Below are 26,441 nucleotides of genomic sequence, written 5' to 3' on the forward strand. Positions count from 1 at the left end.
TCCTCTGATCTTGGATCTGTCTCTAACATTTGATATCAGATGCTTGGGAATCACCAGAATATTTTCCCAAGCTGTTCCTGAGCTCTTGCCAGTTTGAGGCTCACAGATTTCTTGCCCAGCAGTGGTGATTCTGATATTCTTATCAGTTGCTTTGGGTTTTTTTTTCCCCATATGTGCAGTTTTTCCAGTGGGATTTTGTATCTATTTTGTAAAAATTCCAGATTTTAAAATTTGAGTGTTGTGGGGCTGTTCACAGGGGTCCCAGGAAGAGGGAAGAGACGAGGATCTGACTCCATGTTTCAGAAGGCTGATTTATTATTTTATGATATATATTATATTAAAACTATACTAAAAGAATAGAAGAAAGGATTTCATCAGAAGGCTGGCTAAGAATAGAATAGGAAGGAATGATAACAAAGGCTTGTGGCTTGGACAGAAGAGTCCGAACCACCTGGGCTGTGATTGGCCATTAATTAGAAACAACCACATGAGGCCAATCCCAGATGCCCCTGTTGCATTCCACAGCAGCAGATAACCATTGGTTGCATTTTGTTCCTGTTGCATTCCACAGCAGCAGATAACCATTGTTTGCATTTTGTTCCTGAGGCCTCTCAGCTTCTCAGGAGGAACAATCCTAAGGACTAAAACATGTCTGTGACAGTGTTTAGATTATTGTCAAAGTTTTAGATGCTACATTTTCGAATGATCACTGGTTTTAATTTCTGTTTACATCAGTCCACTGGTGGCATTCTTATACTATGCAAACAGCATTTTGGATGCAGTGATTAAAGACTTCAACTTTATTATTTAGCTTGAAAAACTATACAGTTTTATAAGCTCATGGAGGAGCTGAGAAACTGTGCAAAGACATTTTTCACTAACATCCATGCCCATTATGTTACATTAGGCAGAAATAAAATTATTTGGTTTCTATTTTAAATGTGTATATGCTTGAGCTAAGGTGGGAAGTAAAACCCAGAGGGGCAACCAGAACTTGTTCTGCTGCCCAGTGGCAGAAAAGTTTGCAACACTAGAAATATGATTTTCTCCCAAGTTCTCCTATGCTCAGGAACTGGAAGAACAGTCAAGCCTTCTTCAGAATTGAATTTACCTTTGTAGAATTAAAACCTGTGTGGTTTTTATGGATTTACTTTAATAACAACTTCAAAATTATTTGATGATGGAGTGTCTGATTCAGGGCTCCAGCTGGCTGAAAATCTCTGTCCCAGGCTTGGAACCTTTCACAGTCAATGCTGTGTCTGTGGCTCTTAAAATCCTAACTTAGCATCCAGGGCACTGGAAGAAGTGGTAAAAATATCAGTCTACTCATCACTCTTGTAATATTCAGACAATACTACAAGAGTTCTTGTAGTATTGTCTTTCAGAATCTATTTTGAATATTGTTTTAAAGTTCAATGGCACATTTGTCACAGCACAGCATATGCTTCAGGCTACTGAGTTTCACAGGCAAAGTAGCAAAGAAAATTCCTTTTTTGTTACTCATTGCCTCTAACAAAGACTTGAGTAACATTTATGCAAAGTGGATTTTTCCCCCCTTATTTTTTTCCTTTTTTTTTCTTTTTTTTTTCCCTTTGTGTATTGTGTGTGGAACAAGTTTACCCATCAGGACAGGTTTTAGTAGCTTACATGCTGCTGATCAGGAGCTTCTGCCATGATTCAATTTGAAATTCTGGCATCACTGTCCATCAGGAGAGCAGAGCTGACGCTGCAGTGCTGTGTGCTACCTGGGTCTGGCATCACTGAGGCTAAAGGTGCTTTATTTGAGTGTTCCTGGGAATGATGGCTTGGCTTTTCCTGCTGGGCAGCTGTTGGAACTAATCAGATTGTGCCTAAGAGCATAATAAGGAAAATCTTTAATAATGCTGAGCCCTCTTGGAAGCTCCATGGCTTCAGCTGTCACAGTCACTTTCACTAATTTAGTTCTGGTTTGCTGTTTTGTTAAGAGCCATAATGCTGGATTTCAAAACAGATTTCACTTAATTTTACATTTCACAATGGGTGCTTCCACATATAACCACAGTAGGCCTCTTCTTATGTTACCAGTAAAGTTAATTGAGTGTGGAAGCAGAGCTTTGACTCTGTAGGTAGAACACATAAAAATTTTAGTTTTATAGTGTCACCTTAGGATTTGAAGATAGTGCTCTATTTTGAATCCACTGAAAGCTGTTTTATTGTAGAGAGCAGTCCTGCAGATTTGTGTGAGCAAATTGACTCAGTCCCCTCTTGGAGAGCACTTGTTTTGTGTTCTTTCAGTATCTGTGAACCTGATGAATAATGACAGATGTAGTGTTTGGTAGAACATCCTAGGCAGGTTTTAAAAATAGTAACATGCCCAACTAAATCTTTGAATTCTGACTGTTTATGTAGCTGACTGCTTCATTGACATAATTAATTGAATTATTGTTCTTAACTTAATACCTCAATATGCAAGAAACCTAATAATGTGCTAAATCCTCTAAGAAATAGAAACTAATTAAGTGTACAAATCAAGGTATAGATGAAGTCTTTGTGTCTAAGTTGAAAGTGGTTCAAAGACTGTTTAAGTGAAATTGTTTGAGCTGTGCTTTATATTCTGTGCTAATGGTCGTTTCCCCAGATGATGGACATAAGTTATATTCATTTCAGGATGAAATATTTTAATGGGTTGGGTTTGGTGGAATCCCTTGTTTACATCATGTTTTTCAAAGGCTGTACTTCACACTGGATTACTGAGAGCATCTTCTCACCCCCAGAGGGTGCTTTGTGCTTTGTGCTGTGCCTGTCCCAGCCTGGGTGTGCCTGAGATGCTGTCCCTGCCCTGCAGGCAGGAGGGGCTCTCTGGGCACTGGCCTGGGGGTTTGCTGGGGTGTTCATGGTCACAGTGGGAGCTGGGAGGGCTCTGGGGAAGTTCTCAGCTCTGGTTTCCCACCAGACACCTTCCTGCCTGGAATGGTGGCAGCTGCCCCAAAGCTGTTCATGGTTTTGGCCTCAGGTCCAAGGTCTGTGTGTGCCTACTGCAGAGCTTTGTTGTACCACAAACAACGTGTGAGCTGCTGCTTGGAAACGTCTGGTTTAGGGCAGTGATGGAATTAGGCTCAGCAAAGTACTCTGTGTGCCCCCAGACCTGGGAAAGGTTGGGTTTTCCCTTTGGCTTGGGCTGTAGGAGTCATTACTGGGGAGAAATGGCTTCACCAGCCTTTGTTTAATTTGCTTTTTCTGGAGCAGCGCACTTTGGGAGAGGGCGGTCACGTTGCTAAATGACTTCTGGGCTGTGGTATTTATTCTGGAATTAACCTTGCTGAGGACACACACTCCATCACTCCCCTTATCCCAACATTCACCATTCTCTGCTTTTTTCCCATGAGTTGTGGGAGGGTTTGTCCCAGTTTATAATTTATTGTAAGACTCACATTAACACGTGAGACTAATCTAGATCTCTGCAGCAGGAGATGGATATTGCATTTACCTTCTAAAGCTGCTGTTCTTCCTGCTTAAATATTGGCTTGTTGTGTTCTCTGGTCTCATAGTTTTCTTTGATTTTTTTTTTCCCTTTTGGAGGAAAAAATCCCTGTCCATTAGCTATAATTTTTAGTGTATATTCATGACTAAACTGCTATTAGGGAATATAAACAGTGAACAGAAACTAAGCAGAAAGGCTGGAATGGAATGATGAGTGGTTGGTTTTTCCCTTGTAAATATGCCATTCTAATATTCTTAAATTTATTTTTTTTCTCACAAATCAGTTACTTCAATTCCATCTTTGATTTTAAGACCGAGAAATAGCTCAAGCACATTCAATTAGAGTGAAATTGGAATTTTATTTTTGTTTTTAGAAAGGAATATATTCTTGAGTAAAACCATATATTGAAGTATAAATCAAATACACTTCTAAGATTTTTTTGATGCCAAACTCACAGGGAAGCATTTTCTCAGAATATAACTCATTAACTGGAAAGTCAGGACAATTTATTTGCTAGAACTTTCAATACACACAGGTAGCAAGAGATTTCTTCTCAAAATTGATTTTCAGACTCAAGTTGCTGCCTTAGAGTAAGGAAATGTTTCTCCTTTTTTATCTTGCTCTTGTTCTAGTGAGCCAGATAAATAGGAGTCAGTAACACTGGAGGAGGAAGAAGTCAAGTTCCTGAGAAATCCAGCACCAGAAAATACATTTTTGGTTTATCCCCTACACTCCTTGATCAGGATGGTGAAAAGATTTCTATTTACTGAGTTTCAGAATTCTCTGGAACTATTTTTAGCAGTGTCACTGTCATCTCAGCCACCATCTCCCATTTATTACTCTGAAATTGCAGTATTATTTATTATCTTCCCATGTGCAGTGAAGTGGCATCTTGCACTTGCATACGTCGCATACTTTTACAGTTTAATATGGGAGCCTCACTGTTATTTTCTGGGAGTAATAAAAAAAGGATAAGTTTTCATTCCTTCAAAAAGTATAGCTTTATTTCTTTCAGAAGCAAAACTGATCCCGTGGCAGTTAAATGTCACACTCATACACTCTCTCTTATTTTGATTTTTACAAAACCCTGCAGAGTGGAGGCCTTGAGAGAGGCTTATGATCAGGTCATTTCTGCAGTACTCGTGACAGGTCTAGAATTCCTAAAGCCTGCCTGTGGAAGCTGGGGAAAATCTGTTCCAATTGGAGGATGTAAACTCTTTTCTGCTGGAGTTTATTTCTCACCCTGTTATATTTTTGCCCTCGTGTGTTGTGAATTTTCCCTGTTAAGGCTGTGGATTTTTGAAAGCACATTCATAAAGCAGTGACACATGGACATTAAAGCGCTGTCCCTGCTCATGAAGGAATTTCCTTGTGTTTCTGAAGTGTGGAGGGTTCCACGTGTGTGTGTGTGTGTGTGTGTGTGAGATGCTCCTGCTGTTTTCATGGAAGTTTTGGCAGCATTTTTTTGTAGAAGTGTAAGCATTGAGGGAAGGTGCAGTGATTTTGCACTGTTAGGTCAAAGAAGACAATCTTGCTAAACAACTTGTTGGAAAAGCTGCAGCATCAGAGGTTAGAATATGGATTTTTCTTAGTGAAGATGCCATGCATTTAAAGCTATCATACATGCCTGAATTTGTGTGTGGATGTGTGTATGGGAGGGAATGAGATAATAGCTATGCATTAATTTAATGAATGTTCATTTGCAGATGTTTGTAGCAAAGCACAAATCTGTGGCAGTGCTCACAGGGGTCTGAGGATGAGGGAAGAGATGAGGATCTGACTCCATGGTTCACAAGGCTGATTTATTATTTTATGATATATATTATATTAAAACTATACTAAAAGAATAGAAGAAAGGATTTCATCAGAAGGCTGGCTAAGAATAGAATAGGAAGGAATGATAACAAAGGCTTATGGCTCAGAGAGTCCGAGCCAGCTGGGCTGTGATTGGCCATTAATTAGAAACAACCACATGAGCCAATCCCAGTTGCACCTGTTGCATTCCACAGCAGCAGATAACCATTGTTTGCATTTTGTTCCTGAGGCCTCTCAGCTTCTCAGGAGGAAAAATCCTAAGGAAAGGATTTTTCATAAAACATGTCTGTGACACAAGGCTATTTTATTCCAGTCTATTTTATATTTTGTTATCCCATTTGCCACAAACTGACTCCACACACACCCATTACCCCCATCTCCACTGAAATCACTGTGAGCTGGGGATGCTGCAGGGCAGAGGAATTTCCAGAGCTGGCTGGGATGTTTGTGTTCCTGCTGTACGAGTGGCTGTCAGGTTTAATCCCCTCCTGCCTGGCAGCTCTGATGTGCAGGCTGTGAGAGGAGGGCACAGCAGGTTCACCCCTCACCAGCACCTGGCAGGGCTCACCCCGGGCTCCAAATGCGCCACTGGGAGCTCAGACAGAGCCTTTGGCTGTCGAGGCACAGGGAGGTCGTGATTTAGGAGCTGTTCTGAGCAGCTGAACAGGATTGTTAGTGCTCCCCTCCAAAGGCACAGCGCTGCACTGGAGCCTTGGACTCATTTATTTCCCTTCCTGGCACATCCTCGGTTCTGTGCCTGTTCTCAGCCAGGAAATAGAGCAAATATGTAACTGTCACCTTGTATAATGCAAATATCAAAATGCACTTGTTGGCTGTATTGTTGCCTGATATAAATCCTATTTTTTTTCCCTTCATTATATATCTATAGTGAGAGAATCCAAAGGCAGAAACGTCAGGTGTCTGGAGCTTTATCATGGGAATTCAGAGCAAAGCTCAAACATGTTTAATACCTTAATCTGAATATCCTCAGGGTGTTGAAAATGTAGCTTTTTGTTCAGTAGGATGTCTGTGAATATTTCTGAGCAACTGTAATGGAGGAGATTAAGAGGGGAGGTTTCCTCCCTGGTTGTTACCTGCAGCTGTTGACCTCCCTTATTTTGGGTCAAAGTGTCTCTAAATTAAAGAACTTTGCTTGAAGTTTACAATTCTAAAGTTTAGCTCCCAAAGTGGCATTCTAACAGTTAGCGTCTAAAGTTTAAAATTCTGAAATTTAGTTTTAAACATGATTAGTAACTCAGAAGTGGCTGCCTTTTTCAGACCAGCTACAAACTTTGGACAATTGATAAAAGTGTCTTTGTTTAATTTCCCATCTTTAGTTAGTCTACAACTAATACAGCAGGAGTATTGTGAACATAAATTCCTTACAGTTTTGTGGTGCAGCTGCATGTTTTTCTGAAATATATAATTGTATGTTTGCTGTGCATTGTGAAAGACCACTCAGGTGATGGCCCAGTTCCCTGAAAGGAGTTTCATGGGAATTTTGTGTCCTGTTACTGCAGCAATGTGGGTTCACCATGATTGCCACCCTAGTTTATAGAGGTGGATGAAGTGAGTTTCTATTAAAATAAAAGATTCAGGTTTATGGGTTTTTTTAGGTTTGGATTTTTTTGGTATAGGAGGAGAAGAAGCAGCAAGTTATGGTGTAGACATTGCTCATAATATGATCTCCTCAACCCTTACAGAGGAATGGAGCTAATTAGGATTCTGAATGCAGAAAATGCACTTTAGGTTTATGCATAATTGGGTGCTTACAAATCCTATTTTCACTGTGGTTCTGAACCTGAAAGTTCAGTTTATTCCAAGCTAAACTTTTTTCTTGCTTCAAAGGAAACCAATAGAAACAGTGCATGACACTGACAGAGAACCATAAATTGAACAAAAGCCTTAAAAATCTTCGCCTACAAATTAAAAGGCTGCATTGCTTTGACAAAGAGTGTTTCAAATCTGTAAGCAACTCTGCTGAGGTCTGCATTATAAGCAATTCTTACCTTTGTAATGTTATTTTTCTCCTTTGAAGTTCTGCCACTCAGTTCAGAAGGTAACTGCTGCTACTAATGACACTTATTTCCAGTAACTTTGGGTTGTAAGCTGTGGGATGTCATGAGAGGAGTGACTGTGGAGTCTTTAAGCAGGACAGCTGTCCAAAAAATGGTAATTTTCTAGAATGCATGGACAGCAAATTGCACACTGGGTGAATAATAGCAGACTTGGGACCTTTATTAGAGCTACACCACTTAGGGTGGTTTGGATCTGAGTGCATTCACATGCACCCGTTGCAGACACATAGATCCATTACTGCCGGCCATGTGGAATATTTTGTGTTGAAGACATTAACTTGGCTTTGGCAATTCACAATTTCACAGCCAAAGTATCGCCTTGGAAAGAAAACTGCAAGTTTAGTTTTCAGCTTTTGTAGAAAAAGTTGCCCACCATGCCACTGTGGTCAGTTTTCTGCATTCAGAGCTGGAGCTGTGCTGCTGTTCTCTCTTTGCTGACAGCACAGTCACAGAGCAGTTCCATATGTCCTGGAAAAACAGGCAAGGAAAAAGTGTCTGGGACCTGTCTTGAAGTTCTGCAGAAGCTCTGCAAAGATTTTCTGTGTTGTTCCATGTGAAATAACCAGCATTTAGCAAACAGGCATTATTCTCTGGACTTTCTGAAAAGACTTTAGGGTCCTTTGGACTCAAAACTACATTTCAGCCAATGAGTTTTATTTAACAAATTGCATAATTAATTCATTACTGATGTACTTTCTAATGAGAAACCAATCTTTTAATATTTTTCTTCTTCTTCCTTTTCTCTTTTAAGATGATTGTTAGCATGTGTACTTCTAGCTTGTTGCAGCAGTCATTGAGATGAGTTCTTGTAGAATATGAGCAAAAGCTTGAGCTGTGCATGGCCCTTGACTTCTGTTTGACATTCAGCTGAACCAAGGACATCTCGTGATGTGTTTGTCATTTACAGTGCCCGAAGGATCGATAATAAGTGCAGGGTAAAGATGTAGCCACAAAACAATGAGCTGCCTTTGCTCCAGAGCTGGCTTTCTCTGGAGGTTCAGAATCCTCTTTTGAATGAAGATTGAGGACAGTGTTGATCTGCCCTTTGTCAGCTAACAATGCAGATTGTTACACACAATTACATAATGTGTATGTTTTAAGGAATAATCGCTGGTAGCCTCTCTCGATCTGAGTACTTTGCATCACGAGCAGCTGGGTTTGTAGCATGATTTAGCACAACATTCTTTCCCTTCCCCACTTTGAGAAAGTCCTGCTTTCTGCCAATTTGCTGCTCTGCAAGCACGGCTCCACAGGATGTTTTGAACCCAGTGGACCATGTCTCTGTTATCAGCACTAACCAGAAGCTGATCTATTTTCCCATTCTTCCCAACAATGTCCAGGCAGTCAGTACCCCACAGATTTAACAAAACCCTGTGGTGAAATGCTGTGAAATGCAATATCTGTGTGTAGGTTCTGGTGCACTTTGTCACATCCAGTCCTGTCTGCAGCACTTGGAGCTGTTCTAGCTTACCACACTATGTGTCCGTGTGTCATTGATTATGTATTTATGGAACCACCTAAATGTTGCAATTTTTAAAATACTTTCTAATTTTTTATCCACATGACAGCCCAAAACAGCTCCGAAAAGGACATTTGGATCCATTACAAATGACCAGGTAAATATCCACAGTAGGGAGTGTTCAACAAGAAAGTTTCATTATTTGAGAGACTGTGTGTGCAAATCCATGGAAAAGGCTGTGATGAAAATTGGATAAGGTAACAGAGCTCCTTATTGCCCTGATAAGGGATCTTGTGGGCAGGGTCAGAGCCTCTTTAAGCTAATCCAGGCTCTGAGATGGGCATAACTTCGGTTTGCCTCCAATAGTTAGTGCTTAAATTGTATTTTTAAATCTAAAAAGCCAATCTTGTATTTCTCATTCCCATTCTTCTCTAAGGGTAGTGGTATCAATAGAGCAGATTATTTCTACCAGTTGTTTTAATGGGCAAAGGTATTGTATAACTGTTAATTATCTACTGTGCTTTCCCAAAGGACTCTTGCCCTTCCCAGTGTGAACAAATCCTTCAGATCACTGGGATAATGTGGTGACTGAGGTGCAGTTCAGTCCCATTAGAAATCTGGCCCTAATGGAAATTTTAACTTCATTGAACTTTTAATGATGGTAGAGCTATTTATTTCAACATCAAGTAATTAATCCTGAAGGTTTTTGTTCATGTTTCTCACTTTTGTTCTCCATTTCTTTGCTCATAATGGAGAGAATTAGATATTTATAATTTTAAAAATTTATTTCTTGGCTGTTTCATCAATTTTTGAGTGTTTAGAATGTGAGAACTATCTGTTCTTAGAAAATGTGTTTGTTAATTTGCAGCATATCACACCTAACCTTACATCTTAAACAGCATGAAGTATTCTTGTTTCAACAAATTGAAATAGTTACTCTTGTCAGAATTAAGAGAAAGTCTACTTCTCTGTAATGGTTTTTCTGTAGTTTAAAAAGATGTCTAAACCTGTAATGAATAGGAAGAAATAGACACAGATAATATTTCTTTCCATAGAAAATTATTCAAGTGTTAATAATGAACTTGGAAGAGATCTTCACATTCTTTTCTGCTCTCTAGTCATTCACAGCTAATAATGAGGATCTAAAGCACCACATTTTATATCAAACTCATCTGCTATGCAATGATGAAAAGCCCCTCTCCCATGCTGGATGAGGAAAGCAGAGATGGGCACCACATTTACAGCCACGCCACTTCAAAGTCTGCACCAAGTTCTTGTAGCTGTGGGATCTAATGACAGAATAATCAGTGCCCATCTGTCAGCTTGTGTACAGATAAAGAGGCAAAGAGAGCTGACAGGTTGCTTTTACTCTGGCTTCTGCTCTGTTCTTTCCTCTGGAATCCATGGTAAAGCATAGAATATATAATTTATAATTTCTTTGTAATTATGAAATTTATTGCGAATAACTGCTAGCCAGATTGAATATGAGGAGGAAACTCACACTCTGCTTCCTATCAGCATAGAATTGCCATTCTAAAATTTACCCTAATTGGTTCAAAATGTATATCTTGATTTAGAAACAATTTGCAGGGCTTATATTTTCATGCCTTCTGCTAAAGGAGCCAAATCTGTATTTGTTTTACTGCTTCAAAATGTGTTCCAATTTACTTTGTACTGTCCCCAGTTGCAACTTAATGTTGCCACAAATGCTGTGCAAGTGGCACAGTGATTTTTGCACGTGTGGATGAATAGTTCTGTCCCATGAAATAAAAGATGGCTTTTCTAGCGTGAAAATCTGGCTTTGAGGAACAAATCAGTGAGAGTCCAGCCTCGCTCAGAAGTGTGTAGAAGCCATAAAAATGCATTCACTTAGAGCTGGGGAGCAGGGAGCACAAATCTTTTGCAACTCATGAGAAATAAGGAACCGTGAACACTGGGAGTGTTTTCTTTTGCTTTGTTCTGGAGTGTCTCAAACCAGTTCAGAGCACACTGGACCTGGTCCAGTGGAAATGAGAGGATCTTTAAGGTCCCTTCCAGCCCAAACCATCCATGATTCTATAGCAGTTACCTGAGTGTGGTTGAAAGAGGAGAAGAACAAACAGAGGAAGAACAGTTGTTCATCATTACAAATATTACACATTAAAAGGAACTCCTAGTTTAGTCCACAATTTTATTTATGCCTCCTTTTTTCTGGTCATCCCATGCATTCAGCATTAGCCCTCTGCATTCCAGCCCTGCCCTTATGGAAGATGTGGCTGGAACACTGCCTTTACCTCATTCCTCTACGTGGTGAGATGTGAGGAAAGAGGATAATTACCCTGTTCTTCATTCCTGCTTGTCTGAAGAGACAGCAGAAGAGAGAGGGAATTTAGTTCTAGATTCCAATATTTATTTTAGCGGGTTTGTCAGCACTACTGTTTTTTAAAAAAGCTGTGTTTGTGCAATATATGTAGCATTTTGGTGCAGTTCCAGAGATGTTCAACAAACCCATGAAAAATATTGATCATTTTCAAATTGATCTCGCAGTTCTGTGATATTTTTGAAATGAAAATAAGTCTTCTTTTTTTCACTGGGATTTTAATTTCACTGCAAATATAAAACATATAGTGATGAATGCAGGAATAGTTTTAATGAGTTTTTAAATATGTTTCTGATGAACTGTTAGGATTTAGTTTTGTCTGTATCATCTGACATCTAAATTATGTAGTAAGCACTTTATTGGTGGGGTTTTTTTCTTTGTTTGGGTGGGGTTTTTTTTGTTTTGGTTTTTCATGCTAATGGTTTCAGAACATGTCCAGAGTTACTTCACAAACAGAGAAATTATCCCTTTATCTTTCTCGGTTTCCTTGAAATTGAATATTGGAATAGGTCCTCCAATGACTGAACTTTGGCTTCATTCCTCATTTCCACACTCACTCATACAACAGAGAAACTGAATTACATCAGTACAGGAATTTAATAACTTTTCTTTAGGAATAGAGAATCTGGATGAAAAAAATCACCATCACTCTTAAATTTCCCCTTTTTCTAAAGTATCTATTTATTGCCATGTTTGCTCTGAAGCTTTCTCAAGGCTCTGGAGCTTAAAGCAAAAACAGATATGGAAAAATAAACATAAATATAGAAATATATATTTCTGTATAGAGTATATGCATGAATTTATATTCCATGACAATTTCAGAAAGATAATGGGGTATTTTTTTTTTTCTTTTTAAATGCACTGTCAAGCTCAAGTGTGCTCTTTCTGTGTTTTGTAGGGTCAAAATGTATTTGGTCTTGACATAACTGAGACACCTGAGGGAGACAAGTGGCCTCAACTGATAGTCCAGCAGATCCTGGATAGGGAGCAGAAGGACACCTATGTGATGAAAATCAAAGTTGAAGACGGCGGGAGCCCCCCAAGGTCCAGCACTGCCATCCTGCAGGTGACGGTGACCGACGTCAACGACAACCGCCCGGTGTTCAAGGAGAACGACATCGAGGTCAGCGTGCCCGAGAACGCCCCCGTGGGCACCTCCGTGTCCCAGCTCCACGCCACCGACGCCGACCTGGGCTCCAACGCACAGATCCACTTCTACTTCAGCAACCAGATCTCCAGCCTGGCCAAGAGGCTCTTTGCCATCGATAACACCACTGGGCTCATCACCATCAGGGAGCCGCTGGACAGGGAGGAGTCCCCCGTGCACAAACTGACTGTTCTGGCAAGCGATGGCAGCTCCACTCCGTCAAGAGCCACGGTGACTGTTAATGTCACAGATATTAATGACAATGTCCCATCAATAGACACCAGGTACATCATCAACCCGGTGAATGGGACAGTGCTTTTATCTGAGAAGGCTCCCCTTAATACAAAAATTGCTTTGATAACAGTGATGGACAAGGACGCTGACCAGAATGGGAAAGTTACCTGTTTTACAGATCATGATGTTCCTTTCAGGCTAAAACCAGTGTTTGATAATCAGTTTCTCCTGGAGACAGCCACGTTTCTGGACTATGAAGCTACACGGGAATATGCCATCAAAATAGTGGCTTCAGATTCAGGGAAGCCTCCCTTAAACCAGTCTGCAATGCTCCTGATCAAAATTAAGGATGAAAACGACAACGCCCCAGTCTTCACCCAGCCCATCATAGGCCTTTCCATCCCTGAAAACAACGCTCCTGGTACTCAGCTGACCAAGATCAGCGCTACAGATGCTGACAGCGGGCGGAATGCCGAGATCAGCTACATCCTGGGTCCTGATGCACCCCCAATTTTCAACCTGGACCGCCGCACAGGCATCCTGACAGCAGTGAGAAAGCTGGACAGAGAAAAGCAGGACAGGTACTCTTTCACTGTGCTGGCTAAGGATAATGGGATGCCACCTTTGCAGACCAATGCTACTGTGACGGTGTCAGTGCTGGACCAGAATGATAACAGCCCTGCTTTCACACATAATGAATATAATTTCTATGTGCCAGAAAACCTGCCCATGTACGGCACAGTGGGGCTTATCACAGTTACGGATGCTGACGCGGGAGACAACGCTGCAGTCACTCTCTCTATCTTAAATGGTAGAGATAATTTCATTATAGATCCACTCACTGGTGTAATAAGGCCTAATATTACCTTTGATAGGGAGCAGCAGGGGTCATACACTTTCCAGGTGAAAGCGGTGGATGGAGGAAGACTGCAGCGTTCCTCAACTGCCAAGGTGACCATCAATGTTGTTGATGTAAATGATAACAGGCCCGTTTTTGTTATTCCCTCCTCTAATTATTCCTATGAGCTGGTCCCAACGTCAGCCAGCCCGGGGTCTGTAGTCACTAAAGTCTTTGCAGTTGATAATGACACGGGAATGAACGCAGAGCTCCGCTATAGCATCATAGGTGGGAACTCCAGGGGCTTGTTTACCATTGACCAATTAACAGGCAATATCACTTTGAAAGAGAAGGTAATTACATCAGATCATGGCCTGCACAGACTGGTGATCAAGGTGAATGACCTGGGACAGCCGGAGTCTCTTTACACCATTGCTCTTGTGCACTTGTTTGTGAACGAGACGGTCACCAACAGCTCCTACGTGCAAGAGCTGGTGCGTAGGAATATGGAAACTCCAGTTGGCCAGAACATTGGGGATGGTGAGATAACCCCACAGACCAATGATTATGTCAAGATCATCATTGCCATTATTGCAGGCACCATGACAGTTATTCTGGTAATTTTTGTTACTGCCTTAGTCCGGTGCCGCCAGACGCCCAGGCACAAGGTTGTCCAAAAAAATAAGCAGAGTGGTGAATGGGTTTCCCCCAACCAAGAGAATAGGCAGATCAAGAAAAAGAAGAAGAAGAAGAAGCGCTCTCCAAAGAGTCTCCTCCTCAACTTTGTGACTATTGAAGAATCCAAGCCTGATGATCCTGGCCACGAGCACATAAATGGCACTTTAGACATTCCCGTAGAGCTAGAAGAACAGACTATGGGAAAATATAACTGGGCCACCACACCAACCACATTTAAACCTGATAGCCCAGACTTAGCAAAGCACTACAAGTCTGCTTCTCCGCAGCCCACCTTTCAAATTAAACCTGAGACTCCTGTACCCCCCAAGAAGCACCATGTCATTCAGGAATTGCCTCTAGATAACACCTTTGTGGTGGGCTGTGACTCACTTTCCAAGTGCTCATCCAGCAGCTCGGACCCTTACAGTGTTTCTGAATGCAGCTGTCAAGGAGGCTTCAAGACCCCAGGCCCCATACACACCAGACAGGTAATGGAGTTTTTAAGGTGCTTTTTCCCTCCTTCCCTCTTTACTTTGCCAATCCTGTAACTCCAGTTTGAAGCGCTGCAAGATAAGTTCTCCTGCAAGGAGTAAAGCTTTGAGTGTCGAGGCGCTGTAAAACAAACAATTCCAGCTTCCTGAGTGGTAAGGGAGAAAAATGAGAAGGGGAAAGAGTGCTGTCTGTGAGGAGATGGAGCAGGCAGAGCTCCCTGTGGTGGTGTCCTGACTGCAGATGGCAGCATGGCACTTCCCACCTCACCGCGGGACCTCGAGCAGCTCGGAGGGCTCAGAGTGGGACTGGCCTCCCCAGCCTGGTGTGCTCGAGGATCCAAACAATCTGGGTGGAAAGCAATAAAGCTTTAGAGGAGCTCTCGTAAGTGGTTCTTAATATTAATGGAGTCTGGAATTGCAGCCTTCATTTGGCCGTAGCTTTGCTTCAAGGTCTCTCAGGAGCTGGTGAGGATTTTCCTCCGAGAGTTTGAGGCAGTTTCAGACTGGAAGGAGCCTTAAATCTGGTGGAATGACACAGCTGACAGGCAAAGTTAGGGAAAAATTAGAGACATCAGCATAATTGAGCTCACTTATTTGCTGCTCTGCCTGATAAACCAGGTATTAGCTTCCTAGAAATGCAGTACAACAAAGGCAATGTCTAAAGAATCCTCAGCTTAAAATTAAAAACAAATTGAGAACTCAAGTACCCTTTATTCTTCAAGACCCTACAGAAGAGCTTTAAGTCACTGGAAATAGAATCGAATATTAATCCATATTTTGAACAGTTTAATAAAACTTTTCTGTTTATCTGTTTGCTTCTTTCTTCCCAAGTATCACAAAGTCTTAGTGGGGATAGTTTTCTAGTTAAGCTTTAGTTGGTTAAGGAATTAATCATTAAAGTAACAGTTCAGGAGTGTTTATGTTATTATTGATATTATATTTTAACTTTATAATGTGCTTAACTTAATATATTGCTTGGGAACAAATCCTTAGCGTGACTTAAACCTGGTAAATTTCTTCCTCCACTTGAATTTTTTTCTGGGAACTTTGTTTTATTACAACTGTAGTGATAACAATATTCATAAAAAAAGCTTCTCATTCAGAGCAGTCATCATATCTTTGAAAATTTCAGGATATGTTGTTTATTTTATTCTATTTTGTTCCCTTTATCAACACAAATTTGTATGGTAATCTATATCACTGTGGATAACGTTTTCTAATCAATGTATTCAGGTGTGTTAAGTTAAACTGCATATCAGAAAAGCCTCTTGCCAGTTTGTTCATCTGTTTGAACTCCCATCACTCTGAGCAGAGGGCAGTGCTGTTTTCAGCATTTCTGTAGGTCTGATCTAAGTGATTTTTTTTCAATGGAGTTCTGGTACAGTTCCTGTGAGTCAAAAAGGTTCTGCCATTGTCTGCTGAAACACACTTTGTCCTGCAGTAATGCTGCCAACAAAGAAAGCAAGCTCGTGACTCTCAGGGTCCCTTCTGTGGCAGTGAAAACCTAGAAAGTGGCATGGGAAGCAATTCTCTTCTGCACAAGTTGGCTGGGGGAAAGAGCATTTCCTTTGATCTGTGCCTTCAAGGTCTGTGACAGGGGGTTCCTATCTGGAAAAGCAGAATAGAGCTGTGGGGTTTTTTTAATGCTCACTAGCTGATACCAGCTTATCTTCATAGAGCTGCACCTAACATTGTTAGGATGATGTGGTGGATAGATAAAAAAAGAGATTATTGTTACAGTTTGTACTGCTTTTGTTAAAATTGCAGCTATCCTTCTCTCAGGGATATTTGTCTGCATGAAAGTGAATACCTTGTTTGGAGGAAGGGTAACTGATGACCACAGTGGCCCTTTACACTAATTTGGAAACAGCAGTCACCTTTAAACACGTGAATTCACATTTTTAAGAAAATTAAATTTATGTAATTTCATTAATGCATTATAAGTTGGGTCATTAGAGGAAATCCTTTGTGTTGTGTTTGACTGTGACTAAATGAAAATTGTATTTCTTGGTAAGTAAAAACAAGTAAAGAATTTCTTAAAGCTCAACAGATCTTTTAAAAGTCAGTCTCACTCCTCCCCTGGCTCTGTATTTGTAGTCTGGGTAGTTTGATCTCGTGTGGGGCTCAGGATGGGCTCAGGATGGGCTACTTGAGAGTTGTCTCTGTTAGCCAGCAAAGAAAAAGAAACAAATATAAACAGAAATAATCCCGAGGCACAGAACTGTCTCCAGCTGCTGTCCCACCACCCTTCAGCCTCAGACACCAACAGGATCCTCGTGGTTCTGGATGATTTTGTGTCAGACGCTCTCTGAATTTGCAGAAAGCTGTAGGACAAGTCAGTTCAGTTAAAAAGGGAGATGTGCTGGTTCGAAAAGTGAAAATAGGATGCCTGATGTGAGGGGGAAATATCATAATTTACCACTTTTACCATAGTGCAGCTATTCTACAAGCCAAAAGTTCTGCAGGAGCCTAAAGAATGTTCTGTTCACTGTGAAATGTCTCTTCACTTTGCAATGGGGACTGATATTATTATAGGCTGCACATCTCAGCTATTGTTAGCTTTGTTCATGCAAAGTTTTCTACTCAGATATTTGAAATGATATTGTGTTACAGCTAAAAATATATGTTTTCTTTGGAAGCTCTAAATTTTGTGTCTGTCTGAATGGTATTGATTCAAGTCTTTAAAGAAAGGAAATTATGCCTTTGCTTTACTGCTAAATTTGTCTAAGGGATCTATAAAATGACAGAAAGTCATTATGGCAGTTGTACTCAAAAAGCATGCAAGCAAAGAGGGAAAGGTTTTTCTACTAAAAACCCCCAAAATATCTCTTTAGTGGTCATGTGGGCAAATAAATACAACAGTGCCACAGCTGAAATTTTTATGGGGAAGCAATTGGAGACTCCTGAAGCAGCTGAGGACACTTTGAGTCATAAACTGCAGGAAACTGAAGAGGCAAAGTTTGTTCTTCCTGCAATGTCCCCTAAGAGAGAGGTCAAGTTTTGCTCTATTTGTATGTGAGGGCAAGGGGCAGAGGTGCTGGTGTTACTCTGAAGTTACCAGGAGGAGTTAAACACTACCAGTGACAATAGACCCTCAGAGTATAATGCTTTTTTGGGGGATGTAGTAGAGATAATTCTTTTAAAGGAGTTTGTCCAAGTGATAAATTGTGAAGGGGCTTATTCATAATAAGGGTTTTCAAACTAGAATATCTGGAGCGTTATAAAAATCAAACTGACTTTCCATGCCATCAGATTTCCATTGTTTTGGCAGTTGTGGGCTTCAGAAAAGTTTGCTCTGTGTTTCTGCACCAAAGAATCTTTAAAGTTTATTTGCCTGCAAGCTTTGTAAAAGCTCAGTTACTTTTGACGTTCACCTCAGTGGGAGCAAAGTGTGTGAAGTGTTCCACAGTGACACAAATCTTCTAATTCTCTTTGCATTTGCATGGGGATGATGAGAAGAAGGGAGAGGAGTTTGCTTCAGTCTCATTTTCATGTAACACAATTTCAAAATCTGAAATCTTTGCTCATGCACTTTAAAACAGCATTCAGACATTTCAAATGCCTGCCTAGGTATCAGCCTGTCTAGTCAAAACATGCATAATTATAGAGCACAGTGTTGTCTGTGGCAGCTTGATTCAACGAAGCTAAAGCTGCAAAGATTGATCAGAACTTGCTGTGCATTCTATTCTTCTTGTCCCTTTCTTTTACTGAATGATGTTTCAGATGTGCCTTTAGTTTGGAAACAGTAGAAGGCAAACAAGAGGGACAGGGGAAACCTTGGCAAATTTACACCTGGTCACTCGGGTCCTGTGGCCTTTTGGGTTGTCATCTTTCACTCCAGAACAAGATTTTTCTGACTTGAGGAACTTTAGTGCCCATGGAGGCAGCACCTCTGCCAGTGCAGGAGCTGGAAGGTGCAACGTGCTCTGATCTGGGATTTTCTGCTTTTTTGGGGGGGTTCTCCCTGCACCCCACAGGGCTCTGGTGTGCCAGTGAGTTCAGCTGCACCTTGCTGGGGGAGCTGCTGAGGGAGGGAGCAGGCATGGAGATGGATTTCTGTCACTTTGCTGATGCAAATCTTCGTTAGTGCAGTTCAGCTGGTGGGATTCTCTCATCTATGAACTTATCCACACTCATGAATAGAAATTTCAGATTAAGTTCTCTGCTGGTTTGTTAGGAGCTGGTGGAGGCAGACATCAGCTGCATAAGTTGTAAGGAGTAAGAAACTTAGACATAAGTTCCTCCTTACAGAAACATGAGTGGGAAGTGCCCTCATTTCAAATATATTGAATTTTGAGCCCCCACTGCCGCAGTTCTGTGATTCTATCACTGCCTGCTTAGACCTGCTTACAGTTATGGGGTATTTGGGTTTCTGATTTAAAATCTGCTGTAATGACATTACACTGTGAGAAGAGTGTGCTCAGGATGTGAGTGGAAGGAATATTGCAGTGCTCCTGAAAAGAACAGCTCTGAAACTCACCTGTTCCATCAATATTTAGCTGCAGGATTTTTTGTTTTGTGTAATAACAGTGAGTTTAATTTAGAATCCTGTAATCATAAGTAGGCAAGGCTGTTGCTCTGAGGTGTAAAACAGACATAGCACTGGTGTTCTGTATTGACAGATACAGAGTAAATTACACTCAAAGAACATTTTCTCGTAAATTTTAGCTAAATAACTGTTGGTATAAGCCCTTCCTAAAAGCCATTTCAAAATGGATTACTGTGATTCTAAGTATTCTTGTTATTTTACCTTACTTTTCTGACTGGTAATTTTGCTTGTGGTTCTGATCTGCTGCCAGGTACATACATTTCACCAAAAAAAAACCCAAAAATTGAATTTGGAGAAGAGATTTCTAATTGGAATATGAGTCAAAGTGTGCAAGTCAGATGTTAAAAGCAATTATTTAAATGTGCATCACTACTGAAGTAAAGCTGGTCAAGAAAATGCTTTTCCTCTGTGCAACACTGGTAGAAAATCTTCAACAATTTCTTTTAATACTTTTCACTAGAAAAGCATGGAGGAAGGTATCTGCAAAGTGCCCCCTTTGCCTCATAGCAGAAGGCAAAAACAGAGCATGAACAGGAGTGAAAAAGGAATTTGTGTTTTGTGTGAGGAAATAATGAAAGATTTTTAATATGACAAAAAAAAATTCAGAGCAAACAAAGGCACTTTTTTTTCTTTTTTTTTCCCCAGTAAGGGCTCCTTGGCTGAGTTTATCCTGAAGTTGGAAAGGAGGTTCCAGCAATAATAACGGAGTGACTTTTGTGCAGAATGACACACAATTCCTTCTCCAATAGTCACTTGCCTCAGGATAGAAACAATGTAATTTTTCAAACATTAAGTGCATTTCCCATCATTTTTTTCAGTGGGATAACTGAAAAGTTTACTTTTTTCTCCTTGTGACCCAACTGTGCTGTTTCAGATGTCTTACTTAACTATAAGCCATTGCTAACAGTGATGTCTGACTTAACTCTGGTTTAATTTTCACACTTGTTTATTTTCCTGTTCTCTCCCAGAAGGTATTGCACTCAATAGTCTGCAGTTGATAGCAATTTCCTGACCAGTGAGTGGCTGGTGTCTTGGGGACTGTAGTATTGACAGTGCTTTCTTTTCTGTCAAATAATTGATCAGAATGGCTTAATTTCTGTGAATCGTTAGGACTAAACCCACCGATGATAAATTTAGATTAAAGATGCAAAATAGTTCTTCAAATAAAAAAATATTTTATGCTTTTAGGAGCTCTGCTTTTGCATGAAGTCCACAAAACCCCTGTAGAACCAGTTCTAGGTGGTGCAGCAGCCTTCAGACAGCTCCAGTCTTGCAGCAGCACTTTGGGTTTGAGTGGATAAAGCAAAAAAAGGAGTAAGAAATTTAGAATAATATCCATGGAAGCTATTTCTGTGTCTCCTTCTGCTGCAGCATTTGTGCTCTGTGTGTAGAGCACAGGCACCCCAGGAGGGGTTGGTTTCTTAGAACACCTCAGACCGCGCAGCGCTCGAGGTTCGGTAGAAATTTGGAAGCGAACGTGACAATTTATGGTGCAAATGCTGCAGGAAAGGGCTTTTCTCATGCTGTTTCTCTGTTTGCCAGCTCTGAAGGCCATCCCAGCTGATGTTATGTACTGAAGTCGTACGTGTACTCAATGATGTTAAGCCAGCAAACATGGGAACAAGGAAATAGCACGAGAAAGCCCTTTGTCCTGGCTCTGGTTGCTGAAGAAATTTATCGACTCATCTCCAGAGGGGTTTGGAAGTGACCATGAACTGTTCAAGCTGCCCTACTGAAAGGTATCAAGGGCAAGGATTTTTTTTAAAAGGAAAAGACAAAGAAATTTTAGTACGTTGTGCTATAGTGTTCTATAACGTAGTTTTGCTAAGAAAACAAAAGTAATGTGACCCATCCTTCTTCACGGTTGGTGACTATGGTAAATTTATTTTGCTTGTAATCATCTTCTTGTCCCAGATTTATTTTTTTTTCCTTATTTATTTTAGTTGAAACAATTAGGAATTTTGTTTCTATGAATATATTAAAAGGGAGCAATAAATTTTATTCATATGTTAAAAAAGAGAATGTAAAGTTCTTTATACTCCCTGCATTTAAAAGAAAAACAACTGAGTTGTTGTCACTTATAGCACCATTATACATGTTAAGAGTTAAGTGTTATTTATATGTATCCATAATATTTTTAATGATGATATTGCTGCTATGGATCATAAATAGAAATGATCAAGTCACTGCTTTCTCATTTTTTAGGCACATTAGTAGTAGTGAAAAACTAGAACTTCCTGCTTTCTTACTCACAACATTTTGTAATAAATGGTCACCTTTTAAATAACTGGAAAGCACTCATATAACTTTTAAAAGGAAAACTTAATTTTCATTTTGCTTGCTGAAGTCTAGATAATGCCTATTTAACAGGTGCCAAACATTTAACCTTTTGAAGTGTTTTTATTTAAAAAGAAAAAGTCATAAATCCAGTGGCTTGGTTTTCAGTGTATTAAATAGGAAATAGTGGACACAATTTTTTCACTGTTAGCCAGCACATGGAGGTAAATGGCCTACTGTTGTTTATTTTTCTTCCCCAATAATGCTTCTATAAAGTTGGTTTGTTTTCTTTTTTTGGTTGGTTGGCTTTTTTGTTTGTGGTTTTTTTTTTTTTTAACTAAAATTTTTTATATTATCCTTTGTTATTTAGCGCGGCTCATTTACAAAATAAAACTTGAGTATCATAGCTTTGTTTGAAGGTTGGTTGCAAGTTCTTGTATATTGCCTCACATTTTAGGGAGTAATGCTTAATATGTATCATCTATAATATTAGAATTTCATATGCAATGCAAAAATCTCTTAGGAAGCAAAGGAGTATAAAGAACCCTGTTTTCTGCACTTATATGAAGACATGTAATATTAGTTTGCTAGAATGAAATGAAATACAGACACTGCTTTTAACTGGGATGTATACAGTATATAGAACGTTCTTTTAAAGAAAAAAGTTATTAATGATTCATGAATTAGACTACAACATGGAATTCTTACACATTGCTGTATGTTTGATGTAAAGATATTTATAGGCTTGTACTTAATAATCACGTTGCCTCAGTTCTTGGACTGCAGAATGTCTACCATGACTGTTGCCTATAGTTTGCTCCACATTTGCTATCTGGCTCTTTAAAAAAAGAAACCAATGTGTATTTGGCTATTTGATCTGTAAAATAAATTCTATTAATAATGAAGTACGTATTGTAATTCAGCATATTGTATTGCATAATTATAGCTATGACTGTTACAGAGAGCTTTTCATTTCCCACGATGGGATCATTTTCTTGGGAAGAACTTCATGTACCTGTCAGACCGTTTTGCTCTTCCTATTTTTAGCAGCCTTGCAGCATTTATGCTTCAAACTGAAATCCCCCAACACTCCCAGTGGTCAGACATGCAGTGACATTTATTGACTCAGTGCCACAGCTCAGCCATTTAAAATTCATGCTGGGATTTCTCCCAGAGGTGCTGTTTGGGGTCCCACGCTCTGCTCCTGCTGCAGTTGCTTGTGGAGGTGTTTCCTAGGTGGGTGATGGGAGAATCCAGTGATGGTTGAGTTACAGCCCTTGGGCCCCATTCAGAGTTCTTTGTCAGGCAGACAGGATGGTTGCAGAGGCTTTGAGTTTCTGGTTTGACTTTGAGTCTTTGGATTTGTCTCCTTATGAGAATTAGGTTGGATTTCCCTTTTGACAAAACCCCTGTACATAAACTTAAAGGTTGATGAAGAGAAGCACCAAATAATTCCAGTGCTTACGTTCAAACTTTTTTGGGGATTTTTTTTTATGTTTTCCTTTTTTTAATAATGAAATTTAGTCATCTCAAGTGAAAATGTAGTTGGCCTCAGTTTTTTTTTCTCTGTGGTGACAAGGCATAGATAGGCTGGAGCAGGTTATTTTGATTTTAGGACTGCATACCCTCTAGAAGTGCCTACTTTCTTACACTGAGTATGAAGAGAAGATTTGATAAGTACCTTCCTTGTACCAGATGTGCCAGTTATGTGCTTTCAGAGAAGAATATACTTCATTTTGAGTTCCTTGGCTTTTAACTTAGCTGAAGATCTTTTTCCTGGTTTTACACTGGTCCTACCAATCTAGTCTACCAATTAAAAATTCTAAAAGCATCTAGGATGATTTAAAAATGTCCAAAAGTTACATAAATGAAATAAAAGGTACATCACATGGTTTAATTACTGGTCCAAATCAGTAATCTCCCTCCTCTGGTTCTCTCATGAGTCAACCCAGCCAAAATATGAGAACCTTCCAAATGCCCTAAGGGAAAGCCAGAAACCTCTGAAGTGGCTCAGTTTCATGTGTTTTGTCTGGTTTTGTTTTCTTACATCTAAATATCATTTTTTAAGAAGTTGTTTTTGCATAGACTGGTATGAAACTTGTTCATTTCCTCCTGATGGTTGAATGGGTACATGAAAGCCTAATGGTTATTGACCAAATATGTCTGTGTGAGCTGAATATTAATTACTACACATTTCTGTGCTGAAAGCCAGTCAAAAAATTCTATTATTTTTGTTTGAAATAATATTAGTATCCTGAGTCAAAGCTAGATATGTGTTTCAAAACCAACTCTGTTTCTCAAATGTTTTCACCTCCAGAAATACTTTTTCTCTGACTGCTTAGAAGTCAGAGTGAATTATGAGCAAAAATCACTGAGTTGACCAAATGTTCATTTTGAACTTGACAACTCATGATATTTTCTTTGGAATATCAGTATATCTATCATATTTCAGACTGCAATTACCACAGTCACCTCAGTATGAACTTCTGAAGGAACTCCCCTTTTCTCTGGTGCCCATTGCCCCATCTCCAGAGCAGCCAGGCTGTGTCTGTAGGGAAACCCAGAGCTTGGGCTTGGTTCCAGTGCAATGTGGGGCTGAACAAAGAGAAAAATTCTTTCTTTATTGCCACTTTTAGGTGTAAGTGGTCCCATGGCTGCTTGCAGCCCCCGGCACAGCAGCTGGGGCTGGCTCTCAGGTGAGCTGGTTGCAGGCAGTGTTGTGTTGCCAGTTATTGGAATTTTTATGGATTTGTCTACCAAAGCTTCCTCCCACCCGACCTCAAACACCTCTGAGAGCAAGCAAGGTGCTGCAGGAACTTTGGGGGATTTAAATCCTTCTGAGTTCAGTTCTGAAGGACAGCAGGGGCTGTCAGGAACAAAACTGGTTTGTGATGTAAATAGAATTATATTTTTAACATAAACTGTAATGCTGCAGGGTTTTTTTGGTTACACTTTTCTGGTGATTTCCCATTTTACCATAAAACATGTATTTATGGTGTATCCTGGTCTTACCTATTATTTGTAAAATCTTTTTAACAAATGATTTGAATATATATTTTTGCTTTCATATTGAATTACTGAGCACTGTTCCTTTTATGTCTTATTTATCTATTTCTAAAATAAATTTGGTTTGACGATGAGATTTGTTATATAGATGATATTTGTGTACCTTCTGGAGCAGCCCTGTTTTTAAATACACCTCTGGCCTGTTTGCTTAATGCATGCCCACCATCAAGCCTCTACAGAGACTGGTATTTTTCACCAGTATTTTTCACAGTTTAGGAGCCATGATTATTAAATAACTCAACCACACGTAAGCTTTACAAGAAGAAATATGAAGGAAAATGCCTCTTTGAAAACCTCAAACTCTCTAACAGCACATTTCTTTTGTCTACAATGTTTTCAAAGAAATCTGAGCAGGAAGAGTCACATTTTTCCCAATGATGTTTCCATGCACGTGGGGGTGTTTGTATTTGTCTCTGTATTTTGTTTGCCTGTGTATATTGGGAGCACGACGGTGTCTATCCACATTTATCACACATTCAATTAACAAAAGTTCCAGGCAGTAAATATTGAAACTGCAGAGATGTGCCCATCTCAATATCTCTTGCTGTGAAAGATAGCCAGGCTCTAAGGATTTCAATCTGCCACATTATTTGATTTTTGGGAAGATTTGTCTTCCCTTCTGAGAATGTACTGGGTTCTCAATATGTGAGAAAATGACTCTTGGTGATTGGGAGGTTAGGATACAAATATGAAAAGTGCAGCTCTGGGTTTTAGTGCTATGATTTTTTCACTAGGTTATTTGACTCATTCCTGTACTGTCTCTCAGTATTTTAAAAATCCATTTTTTTCTACTGAATAGACTCATATTCTTAAATTTTACCACTGAAAATGTAGGTATACTATGTAGGTATATTACCGCTGAAAATGTAGCAAAACGACACATTTGTATTTTCTCCAAATTGTGAGCTTCTGCTTATTTCATAAATAAACACATGTAAATCAAATTCAGTTATTTATATGCATAGAGATGGATATTAAGTGTGATTTCAGGAATTTTTTCAGGGGCATTATTGACTTTTTGCAATCTTTTAAATAGGTGCTATGCATTTGTGCTCTCATTTCCAAGGAAGGTGTTCATTCAAGCTGAAATCACTTATTTCCAATAAAACCTGAATGATGGTATCAGAAGCATGAGGTTTGATTTTGGATCACTGAATTCCAGCTAAGGATCAGGAGCTGAATTTTGCTCTGTTGTTCTCAGCGTTGTTTTCATCCTTTCCTGAGAGAACTCCCATGGCTGTTGGATGGATGAGGTGCCCCCTGCTCCTGTTCTCTGTATGCTCCTGAGCTGTGATATGAAAGTCTCCAATCATAGGTTTTTTCCCACAAAAATACTTTTCCTAGGTCTGGATCTAAACCATCCATGTGCTGCTGGCTTTCCCCTCCCTCTCTTGTGTGAGAAAGAAACCAACATTGGACAAATTCTGGTCTTTTCCAGACACTTGGGCACGTGTGTTTCAGACAAACAAATGAACTTCAAACAGGTGACTGGAATTTGGGAGGTCCTTCCCTTGGAATGTTTAGGGCATTTGAGTAATTGGAAATTACTCGAAATTTTGTGATTTTCTGACAACCAGACTTGGCCAGTGTCTGCACAGACAAGGTTGTTCAGGACTTAAGAGGAATTAGGATGGAAAGGGATGAGGGGAAAGGAAGAACTTTTCAGTCTATAATTATTATTGTGGTGTGAAACTGAATCAAAATCCTAAGTGCCACATCAGAGATCTTTGCAGATGCAGTTTTAAGTCACGTTTAAGTCACATATTTTATTAATTACATTCGTGTTGACCCATTATGGATGAAAGCAGCAGAATTCTGCTGCTGACTGAATATATCTGAACGTGTGGCTGTGTGTTCACATCTGGGCTGAAAAGTGATTCAGGTCAGGGATTTATTGGGATTGAAAGGCAAGGTGTCTTTATGGTATTATTGACTGATTTTTAAAGATTGTTAAAATTGTTTCCCTCTCTTTGAGAAAGAATGGGTTTGG

At 39.8% G+C, this 26,441-nt stretch overlaps 1 protein-coding gene across 3 annotated transcripts in view; it reads left to right on the forward strand.

The window, feature by feature from the left end:
• Nucleotides 1-26,441, forward strand: part of PCDH11X (protocadherin 11 X-linked) — a 427,533-nt gene that overhangs the window by 57,315 nt on the left and 343,777 nt on the right. The window contains exons 3-5 of one of the 3 annotated variants that reach the window (XM_066559813.1): nucleotides 8,922-8,969; nucleotides 12,070-14,556; nucleotides 20,651-24,525. In XM_066559813.1, coding sequence (XP_066415910.1) covers nucleotides 8,922-8,969; nucleotides 12,070-14,556; nucleotides 20,651-20,656 — 2,541 coding nt within the window. In that variant the 3' untranslated portion in view covers nucleotides 20,657-24,525. Of the gene's footprint in view, nucleotides 1-8,921; nucleotides 8,970-12,069; nucleotides 14,557-20,650; nucleotides 24,526-26,441 lie in introns of those variants that run through there. The other 2 variants (XM_066559811.1, XM_066559812.1) reach the window with 2 other exon arrangements.

Source organism: Molothrus aeneus, chromosome 14, assembly GCF_037042795.1.
Source record: "Molothrus aeneus isolate 106 chromosome 14, BPBGC_Maene_1.0, whole genome shotgun sequence".
NCBI classification, from domain to species: Eukaryota; Metazoa; Chordata; class Aves; order Passeriformes; family Icteridae; genus Molothrus; species Molothrus aeneus.